Source organism: Triturus cristatus, chromosome 5_2 (genome assembly GCF_964204655.1).
Source record: "Triturus cristatus chromosome 5_2, aTriCri1.1, whole genome shotgun sequence".
In the NCBI taxonomy this organism is placed as follows: domain Eukaryota; kingdom Metazoa; phylum Chordata; class Amphibia; order Caudata; family Salamandridae; genus Triturus; species Triturus cristatus.
The window spans coordinates 905,588,137-905,602,248 of record NC_140588.1 but is presented as its reverse complement, the minus strand read 5'-3'; the positions used below and the strand labels follow the sequence as shown (position 1 = coordinate 905,602,248).

The 14,112-nt window shown below is 46.6% G+C and overlaps 1 protein-coding gene across 1 annotated transcript in view; it reads right to left on the bottom strand.

The window, feature by feature from the left end:
• The window catches only part of LOC146829403 (putative defense protein Hdd11), an 87,384-nt gene that overhangs the window by 22,621 nt on the left and 50,651 nt on the right, over window positions 1-14,112 (bottom strand). Inside the window, exon 3 of the mRNA XM_085608077.1 lies at window positions 4,893-5,008. Within this exon, the coding sequence (XP_085464203.1) occupies window positions 4,893-5,008 (116 nt within the window). The remainder of the gene's footprint in view (window positions 1-4,892; window positions 5,009-14,112) is intronic.

Here is a 14,112-nt window from a genome sequence, read left to right as displayed (position 1 = left end):
AGGGGTGGGGGAGGGCTAGGGTGGGAGGGTAGTAGAGTCCGACATACGACAGACAGGAGTAAGGTAAGTAATTAAATAAATAAAACAATTTACCTTGAGCGCGCTGCATCGCCGAGTTGGCGATGCAGCACGTGCAAGTTAAATTGTTTTATTTATTTAATTACTTACCTCACTCCTGTCCGTCGTATGTCGGACTCTATTACCCCCTCACCCTGCCCCTCCCCCACCCCCATAGAGAGCCGCCTCTGTAAGCTCTTATAACTTTGACCCCATTCAAAGGAGGGAGCTTGCTTTAGGAAGTGCAAATCTGCCTCCCCAATCAATTCATTTTCCCCTCACATTCTGAGACAGATTTTGGATACCACCTGCCCAGTCTATCTCAATTTGTTCACCCCCTACTTGCATTCGGGCATGGTTCCTTAGTCATGGAAGCGGGCATGTGTCATTCCTCTTTTTAAAAAACACAAATATAGATACTTCGGCTTTTTCAAATTTTACACCTTTCTGTGACCAGCTGTCTCAAATATTTTTGAAAAAAATCGTTAATACTCAACTCACAGAGTTTTTGGAGACTTTCAAACTTCTACATCCCTTGCGATCTGATTTTAGATCTTGCCATAGCAACCGCCCTACTAGAAATAAAATAATCTATTAAAATGACCTAAGATCTTGGTCATAATGTCGCCTTGATCCTATTAGACTTTTTGGCGGCTTTCGACACCGTCTCTCTCGATATTTTATTCCATCGCCTGCCAGCAATTGGAGTGGGAGGATCAACACTGATGTGGTTCAGCTCCTTGCTGAACCTCAGAGAACAGACAGCTTGGATGAAGCCCCATTCCTCGGATGCTAAGATGTTTAAATGTGGAGTGCTGCAGAGTTCAGCACTAAGCCCCACCCTATTCAATATTTGTATGTCCCCACTTGCTTTCTTAGTGGAATCTTACAGCATTAAAATCATCTTATATGTAGATGACATTCAGTTATTGCTCTCTTTTGAGGGCAACATAGCCTCAGCCAAGGAAACCTTTTCAGCATGCACGAAGGCTGCCATGAGTTGGCTCAAATCTAATAATCTGTAATGCAATCCAGGTAAGTGGAAATACTGCTTTTTGGCACCAACCCACTTCCTGGTTGGACAGAATGTTGGCTAGGGACTGTCCGGGCCCCTTGTTCTGCACGGAGGTAGGGAGAATTTTGGAGGTGTTGTTTGATGGTCATCTTTCGTTTAAGGCCCAGGTCTCCTCTGTAGTGAAAATATATTATCTAATGGTAGTCAATCCTAGAAGAAAGCAGGGTTCATTGTCCAGTAGTGTATGTGTCCACCTCAGTGAGATGAACCCATTATGGCCAGGTGCCCTGTACCACTGCCATGTTTATAGCTCTTTTCAGTGAGGTACATCCGGGATCTGGGAGACTTCTAGACCAGAGCTTCAGGCAGTCCTATGGGTCACTGTTCCACCCTATGAAGACACCAATAGGAGCCGCACCAGAGCCCGGGCTGTCACTCTCAGATGCGTGACTGACCTTTAGAGAACTCTTGTTTTTTCCCATGCTGATATACAGTGCAGGTTGGTGGAGACAATGTACCCTCTACCCATCACCTGCCCATGGCCATGGGGAAGGCCGTGTGGTGCGCACTAGACAGACAGCAGTACAATAGGTTCCCTGAATCTAAATGGAAACATGGAATAATGGGAATAGGAGCATGTTTTTAATATTCCAACATCAGAACACAAAACTCTATTGGCAAGGGAGTACATCTAAATTGTGTACCAACACTCAGTGGAGGAAGACGCCCTCTAACCATAATGTGGAGAGACTGGCAATTGATAGCAGATGGGATTCAAGTGAGGAGCACAAGACTTTAGCCTGTAACCATGGGAGTGGAGTCTAACAATCCTTTCTATGCAAAATCAACTCAGTCCCTAGTAGCGGGGGCCCTACGTTTAACCCTGCATATATGTAGTGTGCTTTGTCTTTGGGCTTACAAGTGGGGTGCATGGATAGTATGATGTCTGTTACATGCAGCACAAGATTCTGGTTCACAATACAGAGTGGTATCAGTATAGCTTCACTTTGCCTGGAATAGCCCTGGAGCTGCCCCTCAGAAACCCAAAGGCAGGTCACACCGGTCTGGTTTCAGGCTATAGATTCAACATATGAGCTCTGCATGAACATAAAAGACTGCCTTGAACTCATTTCACCACATGATCGACCTGAAGCTAGCTGACACCTGATATGCATGTTGTTAATATTGAGAAAGCCAATGTCAATATGAATAACGATATATTCATATATAAAAACGAAATTGCATCTTTCTTGATGAATTTGCCCACTATGAACTGCACGTCAACCTGACTCAGAAATATGTAGTCAGGCAGGCTCTGAGACCCAGGCCTAAGGTCACTGATTGACAGGACACAGGTGGGGTGGCACGCAGCTGGCAGACAAACGTCCAAACAGGAAATCCTGGATCAATCCCACAGACAGGGGCAGCGACGCCACAATGGTCCTGGAAGATTGGCCACAATAAAGCACACATGGCCAGAGGGGTACGCGCGTTCCCAAAACACCATAAAGTCAGATTCCACATGAAGTTAGGAACACATAGCCAATCAGAACACAGCACACACAGTACATGCAGTGATCACGCGATCCCCATGCCGGGCATCTGGACACGTTACCCACTGGCCACATCGTGTCCGTGCAAGGTCGAGACCCACCTTGATTCCTCATCAAATACAATCATTGATGGCTCCAAAGATGGAGGTTCACATTCCTTACCAAAAAAGGATCGCATGAACTATTTTATGGCATTCAATTAATTGGATAAAAACCTATGTCAGAATGATTGTAAGTCGAGACAATCCTCAGACCCTATGCCGTAACTGTTCTCCTATCAACACTGTTTAATTAAATGAACTGTTACTGTTTTGCCAAACACCTCTTGTCTTTTGCTTTTTCAAGGTATTTCATGTTCAAGCAACAATGTCTTACTTGTGTGAGGCCCTATTTACACATCTGTAGCCTTCTCCCTTTGTCCTCTTACAATGGTCATTCATGGATTCTGACCCTTTGGCACCCTGTGGTCTTCTGCAGCTTTGTCCCTTTGTCATCTGACAATGGCTTCTCTAGAAACTGTTGAGTCCCCACTGTTGGATTCTGCACTGCCTCCTTTCTACTGCTCATTCAGTTTGACAAGTTTGTGTTTTTCTCTTTCCTCCTTTGTGAAAACCAACAAAAAGCATCTGCAAATATTATTTCTACTTTAATTGGCAGAGGTTACAATATCCTAGCCTGACACCATGACTTCAATCTACTTGGATTCTCACATGTGCTCCGACATTTAGATACATACTAACCACCTTGGCACCACTAGTTTTCATTTGCCTGGACCGCTGTCGAAACTGCGGCACCAGTAGAGAGAAGTCTAACTATGAATAGTTCTCCCCATGGCATGTAAGAAATCTAAGACGCAGGAATCAGCCCTACTGATCTAGAAGACCTGTCTGGAGAGAAGAGAGGAGCTGTCCATAGGCAGCCTTGAGGACAGGAAGAAGGGCCCTGTAGAGTGAATCCTGCAAAGTCACTGTCACAGGGGGGGTGAGTTGTACGGGAGGCAGGAAGACCTTGCTGATGACAACAGAAATGAAGACATCTTAGAGATGGTTGAGGATACACTGGGGACTTTTTAGGACAGAGCCTGAATCACACTGTCCTTCCTGCACCAGCCCTGCCACTACAAGGACAAATATAATCATGTTTAATGTCCTAGAGTGATGGAGGTGTTCTTTCACTTGGCCATGGGGCACCATTAAATTGGCTGACGCTGATTGCCCTAATTTAAATTGTGATTTGAAAATATACCTGTCTTTAACTCTGCATTGAAATTTCCCAGTGCTTACTGGAAACTAATGATTCCAGTTGGTGCTCCAGGCTCCAGGGGGTGTACCACCACCTGAAACAGTTCAGCCACAACCAAACAATTAAGGGATATGGGCCCATGAACTTAGACTTTTTCCAGCACAATAAATAGTTCTCTAAAACTTTGGACATTAGTTGCAGAAGTAAATGGTTTCTTTTCAAACTTTGTCCAGCACCTCCTTATCATTAAGGGAAGGTTTAGTGAAAAAGGGAACTTTGACGCATTCCCTTTGGACACCCAAAAACCTTTTTCGGAGACACCTCGATTTATACATATTGAGATGTTCCACATTGTACATAAATTGGTTCAGAAACTAGGACAAATGACAAACTTGATAGACAAACATTCTGCCTTGCATCATTGGTCCTTTGCCTGGGGCTGTAAATAAAACCTTATTGACTGTCCTGCTAATCATGATTGACAGCATGGAGAGACGTTCAGAAGATCAAGACTCTATATTTTTTAGTTTAAAAAAAATAAAATACAGACGGGGAAACATTGATTTTAGTCTATATTTGTGTGTACTAATCAACAAAAACAGAACACCTGGAGCTTTACTTATAAGCAAAGGGAGAGCATAGAAGCTAATGTTCATCTTGGATGGTCCTATGGATCTTTTAAAGGATGACATTGTTCCTGGGATGCTGGAGCTGAGTCTCAAGTTCAACCTATTAGGGAGAGAAGCCACATCTATGATGATGACCCAATGCCAAGAGGGATCCAAAGGAGTGAGCCTTCAGAGGCAAGACAGACCCGCCTGTCACCACAGGTGCCGGAAATTGTTGCAGTCATGGTTCGGACCTGAAGACCTTCAACAGGGTTGCCAAAAAAACACATTTTCATCTTCCCGCACTCATAGTTAAGACAATGCCTGTATTCGTTCAATCTATTGATGGTTTGTCTCACATATGCTGAAAGTCAAGGTGAGTTCTAAAGTAGTGGAGAGAATTGCAAAAGCACTTACTTGAATGTGACAGCTTTTGGGCAGCTGGAAACTGGTGGCATCCAGGTATATGTTGTAGCATTGTCCTTCACATTTGTATTGGCGTGAGTGATAGCCCCTCTTTCATTTTGAGAACACTAGGAAAAAAATGTGTTTGTGAAATAGTAGCAGACAGAGAAAGTTGTATTTTAGCTACTTTTTTGTGTGCAGAAAACATACTTCTGTAGATGCTTTGTATTTCAAATAACCATCTCCTTTCAAAGAGTCAGCACTAAAGAAGCCAAAGCCATTTAATTATGCACAGACAAGCAGCTGGCCAAACAAAAAAGCAGAAAATACCCAGCATCACAATGTCATTTTGCTATGCCTGTATAATTTACTATGACTGTTCTTAATTTTAAAAAAACATAAGATTGATCCGTATTAAGAGTAAATTATTCCACATCCGGTACACAAGGCTTGAGACCCAAAGGGTTTCTGCTTTTTAAGGTATCTGGAAGCAGGGGTACCTGTTAGGCATTGTGTATCAAAGGCATGGGAAGCAGGCTTCTTTGCTGAATAGTGTTCACTATAGTGTAGACATCACTACCGGTGATGGAGAACTAGTTTAGAGGTCAGAGTATATAACCAGAAATGACCCAGGAACAGAAGACTTTAAAGGTCCTGATTGCGTAAACTCTCCTTACTCCCTCGCATATTGTTCTGTAGGCGGGGCTAAAGCCACACAGTAACGCCTACTAGCTGTGCTTTTGTGTCTGTCTCTGTTGTCAGTGGAGGCAGTAAAAGCATAGGACACGTGGACAGGAGCATGTACTGATTAATGGCCAGGATGCTCCCCTTGGAGTACCTTCCCCTCCTTGTTGTCACCTCTTAGTTTCCTCAAGTGAGCACTTAGAGTGCAGAGTGGAGAGACTGTTCCTCACACATATTTCTTGGCCAAAATGGATGGATGGATGGATGGATGGATGGGTGGATGGGTGGATGGGTGGATGGATGGGTGGATGGATGGATGGACAGGCAGATTATCATTTATAGAGACTGACCGATTGACAGAAAGACGAACGTTTGCCCAGGCTTCTTTATATTGTACGTTTTAAAGTGCAAGAATAAGTTGCCTTATGGCCACTTCAGAGCTCTTGTCAGATAGATGACACATCTCACTTGTAGACAGTAGACACAAGGTCTCAGACATGTTCAGTAGCATAGGTATCATCCTGGCAATTATCTCTGAGATCACGTCCATAGGATCGAGAGATGGATCCCAATTTGGTGATTCAGGAGGATACAATGTAGAGTTTGAGGTTCATAGTATATTGAGCTTCATACAACAAGGGGATGTTCCTGCCATGTTGTCCAAGCTGTCTATGTACTATTTAATGTTTTTAAGGTTTTTATCAGCAGATAGTGCATATGTTATGTTCTCAGGAACAAGTTCAGGGTAGCACGAGCCTGTTTAAATTTAATCTGAGATTTTCTACCCAAATCTTTTTGGGTGGATTAGTGTAGATTCTTGATAGCTACTTAGTGTGGTGCCAAATTTTGCTGGTATTCGGACTTCTACCACAGACTGCCTTATGCAATGTTCATAGGGTCATATTCTCAAGGAGCTATCACCGAGTTAACGGCACTTTATCTCAGCCAAAGTCGCGATAAATCTATCACGCCATTCGCAAGCTGGTGCCAACAGCCCATAGCACCAGTTTACCTGCGATAGCAGCCGCAAAAAATATCGCCACAGATTACCCCGGCAACTATCACTAATAAGATGTAGAGTAGGTGTTCCCGAGCAAAAAGCCACAACAACACCACTTCGCAACATTCTCAACGACCAGCCACATCAGCGATATGACCACAAAACATGCGATAAGGCGCGTTAGCAGCAGGAAATTAACACCTGCTCTAACCTGGTGTAAAGTCGGACGGCACCAGAAAAGGGAGCCCAGCCCACAGCCACACCTGAAGAACAACAGATGCCATGGAGCTACTCATCATGCAGCTCGGGACCCCAACAGGCCCACAACACCCACCGCCACCACCCCCCCCCGGACCACCACAGAGGCAGCGCAGACACTGACAGCGGACCTTCAGAAAACGCACCAGCCTCACAGTCATGACACCAGAGTATGTCATTGCCCACTACAGGCTCAAAAGGACAACCATTCTCCGCATCCTGAACATCATTGCCCACAAGCTGACGGTACCAACACAGCGGTAACCAACATCCCACCTCAGACAAAGCTGCTGGCTGAGCTGCACCTGTTGGCCTCTGGTACCTTCCAACTAACAACCACCAGAGTCTCTTAGCCAGCCCTATCAAAGTTCCTCAAACCTATCCTGGATGCCATCATCAGCTTGGTACCCCAGTACCTATTCTTCCCCAACTGCACAGGAACAGCTGGAGACCAAGCAAGGCTCCTGCGCCATAGCTGCATTCCCGCACGTGTTGGGGGCAATTGACTGCACACATGTCCTACTTGTGCCCCCTACCGACACTGCACACAACTACAGCAACAGAAAGCACATGCATTCCATCAATGTGCAGGCAATAGTGGACCACCGGGTACTCTTCACCAATGTCGTCGCCAACTACACAGGCAGTGTGCATGACTCATACATCTTCCGACAGTCCATCATCAACCGGCGCTTCCAGGATGGCACCTACGGAAACGCTCTGCTCGTTGGTAAATACCAAATGAACACACCACACACCTCAACTCCACAATCGTGCAACTCACAACTCTGGGAATGCACACATTACAAACTCACATACAACATGCCAAACAACATGCCCACCTATCAGACACAACAGTACAACTTACTGTGGTAACCTGGGCCAGCCATGTACACAAGCCATCAATGGCATGGCGCCTCAGCCACACAATAGCAGATTGTGGGGAGAGGTGGGAACCAGGCATGTGCGAAGGAGACAAGTGACCCATTAATAAGCATGTACACAATGCCAAGTGTGGCGTGGATGTGCTGGCCAGACTGCAGTATGCAGACCACACACATATCCATGTCGACACACACCGCTGGTGTATGGAGTGTAGTGGACAGTGGATGCAGCCATGCCACCCCAGCCAGTGGGGAAGATCACGGAAATGCAGCTGTTACGTCCCCCCTTAAAGCGTGAGCCGAGTGGGCTGGCCCGGCGTACGCCAGGCCAGCGTAGGGGTGTGAATAAAAAGCAAGTAGCTCTGGGCGTGGTCCTCTTCCGGAATGCCCAACGTCTCTGCCAGGGCGGCGCCTCTCGCCCCCCCACGAGGCCGATGCCGTCACGATGAGCGGTGTTGCCTGCGATCCTGTGGGCCTGATGCACTCCAGGCAGCTGGTTCCCTGCGCACACATCCCTCAATGCCCAGCTGCCGACACAGGCGCATGTCGAAGAGGGCCCACCACATGCCGGTGCAAGCTCCACGCCCGAGGCCCGAGGCCCGCGACCTTGTCAGCCTCCTCAGAGCATCACGGCCTTTGTGACACAGGCCCGGAGTTCTCCTTTCTTGTTGACGCACTCCACCGGCATACACAGCGGACTAGTAGGTCACACATTTGGAACTGAGTCATGCCCTCTACATGGCAGAGTCCATGTCATTGTACAGGCCTCATCGCATACTGCATTCCCTTCCAGCTCTGTTGCCCCTGAGTGTGTGCCCTGAATTTTATGGTCGATATCTGTCTGTACGTCTGTGGCGTCTGGGCCCATGGGCTGGAGGTTGTCTTCCTCTACATGTAGCTGATACTGACAAGGTGGAAAAGTGGAGTCTGTAGCAATCAACTCCGCAATTTGCCTGTTCCTGCTTGCTTCTGCCCTCTGTATCATGCCCTGGAGGGACACCTTCCACTGTCCCCGGCAACCCACTGTGACATTCCCCTTGGACATCAACGAGTACACGCTCAGCTCGCGTGGTCCTACCTCAGTGCACTGCAAGTCACCGTCCCGTGGAGGTGTGCCTGTGTCAGCCGCTGTGCATCTGGGGCCACAAACTCTGTGCTGCTCAAGTCAGGGACCCATGATGTCCGTACCTTGTACTGCTGATTGTCTGCTCACTGTTGTAGTTTTTGCCAGCAGCAACCAACCCCTGAGTGGTGGCTTACACTACCCAACACTCATCCAGCACAGGCGTCACTGGACATGTGACACTGGCAATAAAAGGGGCCGTGCGCACGTGCCCGTAGCCAGTCCCAGAGACTCACTCAGTGTGTCCATGTGGTCATTATATATGCATGTGGGACCGGGCCCATTCCACAGTACATTGTGCTGTGTACAGCGTGCGCAACCATGTCACTGCAGGCAGTGGTGTAGACCTGGGACATGTAACTGTGTCGTATCTTCATGTGAGCGCAAGCGGGGTGGACAGGCGTACGACAGTGCTGCGTAGGGTTGTGGCTCCTGCACACGTGGATCTGGGTGTAGTTCAGTGTGGGCCTTGCCAAGGATGTGGCTGATGCGTGTGTCTCTGTTGTAGTGTCTGCGCCACCTGTCACGCAATCGAATATGTTGCTATGTGGCATGTCCCCAGTGTGCGTGGTCGGCCGAAGGGATACATGGGAGAGGGGATGCCCGCTCGGGGTCAGGGATCACACATGCCAACTGTTGGGTGTGTTGCTTTTAGCGCAGCATGAGCCAAAGATGTACCCTCAACTGCATGTCGAGTTCAGCCAGGCAGGTGCTCTACATCTGTGTCAGAACTGTCCTTGCAATGGTCCTGCACACACGTGGCCGGCCACATTCTGCGCAGCATCATCACTGTGTCGTACTCTGGCTTGTAGACATGCACAGACAGGCATGTCAATGGTTTGCCGTAAGGGTGCATGTGATGTAATCACGCTGCGCACAATAGTGAATGTGCTCGGGGGGAGGTTCAGCAGTGAGGCTACGTAGTACACAGTGATGCAGCTCATTTGCAACACGCAGTACATGTCATACAGGAATCACTAAGTCACACATCTCACACACCAATGAACCAGTCAGCCTACCAACACATCATGCAGTATGTAGTCGTGACTCATGTCTCTCTGCACTGTCATAGGTGACTAAGGATATGCACTCTGCACTTGGATGATGACATCCCTTCGAGCCCCGAACACAGAGCCCCAAAGGCAGTACAATTTGGCCCACAAACGCACCAGGGGCATTGTGGAATGCACATTTGGTGTGTTGAAGTCACGTTTCAGGTGCCTGGACTTCACAGGTGGTAAGCTCCAGTACAGCCCAGACCTCGTGTGCAAGATGATCGTTGCATTTTGTGTGTTGCACAACATATGTGTACGCAGTCCCATGGATACGAGTGCCAGATGCACCGGACGATGATGATGAAGATGAGGCAGGTGGACCACACCCCACTGCAGCCGCAGTAGGAATAGTCCGTAGGGACTACATCATTGACAATTTCTTCTCAGGTTGACGTCACATTATGTGAGTCCTTCGCAGTAATGGCACAGTACGTTGACTGCCACAGCCACTGCATGTGCTAATAAAAGCATTCCGATACACATTCCCTGCGTACATGTCACTCATCTGTACAGGCACTTCACTCAGACAAGTGTGGGTGTGACATGTTATGCTGTCAATTGAGAGATTTGTTGATGGGTGGTGGGTGTGTCACCTCTGAGCAGTGAGTCTGTTTATGGTGTCACGTATTCTAACTGCCAGTTCTGTGTGTCACAGTTGTTACAGTATCCCACTCTTCGGTGTTTCACATGTGTCCCAAATCATTTCATTTTGGCTGTCATTTGTGGCCTACAGGTGACAACAGGGATTCTTTTGTGCTCTGATATGTACCGCCATGATGCAGGGATGCACCCTGTGACTCAAGTCCCACGACACGGGCAACATGTGCGTAAGGGGGAGTCACTGCCCCTACAGTAGTCCGTGCTTTCATTCTTGTTTGGTCATGAACATGGCACGTCGGTGTGCAGGGGGTGTTGCTTGTCCCTCTGTAATGTGAGGGGGAGATGCGGTTTCACAGTGTGTACCATGTTTGTTTCCCCATTGGCGTAGGTTACATACTGAATGCATGTCTATGTGCATTGTGGCTGTTTGTGAGGAAATGCCTATCTGATTTGGACAATGGTCATTTGTTCTGCGTCACAGCTGTGGGGTTGTGCTCGCAGGTTGTCATCTCACCGTTTGTTTACTCTGCTTTTATGTTGCATTTTCCCACCAGACGCGTGGGATTTGCAGGCCGGTCGCTGGTTTTCGATGCTTTTTGTACCGCGATTGGCCTCATCGCAGGATTTATTGCGTTCGCGTTTCGCATTTTTGCGGCGTGGCTTTGATTTTATTGTGGCCATTTGACGCGTTGTCTGGTGACTATCGCATGGTACTGCCGCGTTGTGAATACTTGATTAACACGGCGAAAGTTTCCCACGATGGACTGCGATTTTGTAGGTTGCGTTAAGTTACTTTTGCGATGGTTATCACACGTTCTTGAGAATATCCCCCATTGTTTATTATCATTTACTGTATTAGAAGCAAGTGGATTTCTCTTTCTAGACCTGTGGTTTGTTTACTTCTGTGCATAGAATCTTACAATAGTCCATGCTTGAGATTCCCTTGAGATGATCAAAGACCTGGTTATGTACTGGTTCCTTGGCTTAAGTAGTAGAAAGATCTTACTAAATATATTAAGTTGGTAGTGTGCTCCCTCATGCTGCGTTTGCCAACAGAATAATAGACAATTCTGATTCAATTTGGAGCCAATGTTTAGCTTTTTTTCCAGTGCATTCAGTGCATCCCAGGCTAGCTGATGGAAAGACTCTGTTCAACTGCCTCTATTTAACTGTATTGATAGAAAACAAACAGTAGAGGTCAGTAAAATACCAGAATTGCTTTCTGCTGAGGGACTTTATTTTTTTAATTTTTCTGGCAACTGCCTCTATTTACCTTTCTTGATAGAAAACGACCAGCAAAGGTCAGTAAAATACCAGAATCACTTCAGCTTTCTCTAGATTCCAGTCCATAGAAATTGTCTTCCACGAGCACCCGTAGACAATAATATTTTTCTCAAATCTTGTATTTTCAGTGACATGACCACCGAAGGCCGTGATTTTATATTAAAAAACAGAGCTTTGGACTATGCCATTTCCCAGTGAAAGGCAACATTTCTCTTCATGTGTACTCATACCTGGCATGTCACGCAGTTTGGTGCTTACTTTCCCTCCATATTAAAGAACAGTAGAAGTTTCAGCACCCAGGCTAATGTGCTGCATAGCTAAATACATATAAGGTCCCAAAGGCGAGAGCGATTGCATTGCAAATGCTTGTTTTAAGTAGTGCTGGTTTACATGTATTACATTTTAATTTGTTGTCGGTGTGACATTTTGCTTCCTGTTTCTTGCTAACAATGATAAAGAGAGTGCATTGATATGCTAAAGGTTTTTTTTTTATTTCGAATGCAGCTCCCATGTCAGTTTGTCAGTGATGAGAGTGCTCAGTGGTGGGTGTTTCCAGTTTCTTTCCTTGCTGGGGAACTTTTCAGATGGCCCTCTGTTATTTAAGGTTCAGTGCTAATGCCAAGATGTCATTGCCTTTGAGCACTACATTTAAAGTGGTATGGCTGGTCTTACAATGTTTTATCTGTCTGCGGATTTTATTGTGCATTATGTGCGCTGCGCTGTCATCCTATATTTTGTTGAAAACTATTCTGCAAGCATGTGTGTTCTCTTAAGGCTAAGTGATGTGTACTTATTTGGCAGGCTTTTTATGGCTGGTGTTTATGGCAGCTGTTTGGTACCGTTGTGTGAACTTGTTAGGTACATGTGGGAGTATGTGGTCATTGCTACTGGTTCAAGTTAGGCTTTTGTGAGGAACTGACATGAGCTCAAGCATGGTAGTTTGCTTGGATGCTATACATGTATTGCATTTTGCTTGGTGTCATTTGCCTGCTTGTAATGTTTACTCTTATACCACAGTGGTGGTGCATCATTACGCATTCGTCCAATCTGTCTTGTCCCAATTCATACTAATGAAGGTTTATCCTACTTACATAGAAGGTAATTACAAGAAATACTCAAATAAACGCCATCCACATGGAGCAGCTCCTTTAAAAGCTTCTTTTCCCACAGCACCTCCTTTTTTACCTGTGCCTTTAGGACACTGACAAGCAGCTAAGTTTTGTGTCTAATCTTTTTTTTATTATTATTTATTTTCTGCAGGCCCTTCAGCATTGTAGATGTCCATTGCACCTGCGTTGTAGGAGCTATCCAAGACGCAGAGCGGCCATTGGTTCATGACCACGAGTGGGTTCTCCTTCCCCGTCCCTGGGCTCACCTGTAGCTTGGGATACCCGCTGTGCACCCTTGCTTCTGAACCCATTCCCTCCGCGAGCTGCTCCATGGTAGAGTGTGGCTCAGTGGAGCCGCAGTCTCTTCCTTTAAGAATTCAGCGCCACCCAGTCTGCTTTGACAGGCCGCCTCAATGGAACCCCTGATGCAGGGCTGTCTCTTCATTGGGTTGGTAGTGGCATCTTCAGACACCTGCCACATTAAGCCATTTGCAGAGGCCATATTAACAGTTTGAAGATTCGCTGCTGCTCATGGTGGCGGCAAGAGGAAGACCTCAATCTAAACATGTTTCTTTTTTGCTCCTCTCCTTCTGCTTTCCTCTCTGTGGTAATATCTCATTCTGAACCCCCTGTGGCATCTCAGGATTCACACCTGGCTTGTATATCGTCTGTACAGCTTCCATCTTTAATTGAGGCCACTGTGAAGGCACCTTTGGATAAACACTTACCTATTGTGCCTCTTTCACCTCTACTTTTGGATCTCAAAGAGGAAGCGGTTCCAGTTTCTCCCATTGCGGAGGTCAACGGTAAGCTGGAGTTACACTCTGTGAGTAAATATGTCATATGGGTGTTTGCAGACGTGAGGAATGTGTCGCGCGTCAGGAGGACTACATGGCCTCTATGACCGAAGCCTATGTGCTACAGATGGATGATGCTTCCAGTTTGGGGCTGCCTTTCTTTTATGCTGGTCTCCCTGTCTTGCACAGTATTCCTTCAATGATCTTGAAAGAGTGGGTGAGTCAGAGAGGTTGCTTCTTCCTAAGGTTCTGCAGAAGTTGTATCCCCTCATGGGTTTTAAAGAAGAATCTCCTTAAATGCCTTAAAGAGTGCGTGAATGTGACAACAGTGAATGCCGCCCCATCTGATCCTATGGATAGGAAGGATGAGTCTGCAATAAAGAGGGTTCATTCATCAGCAATGTTCTTACTGAGAGCTGAGTGTGGACTGTAAGCTTC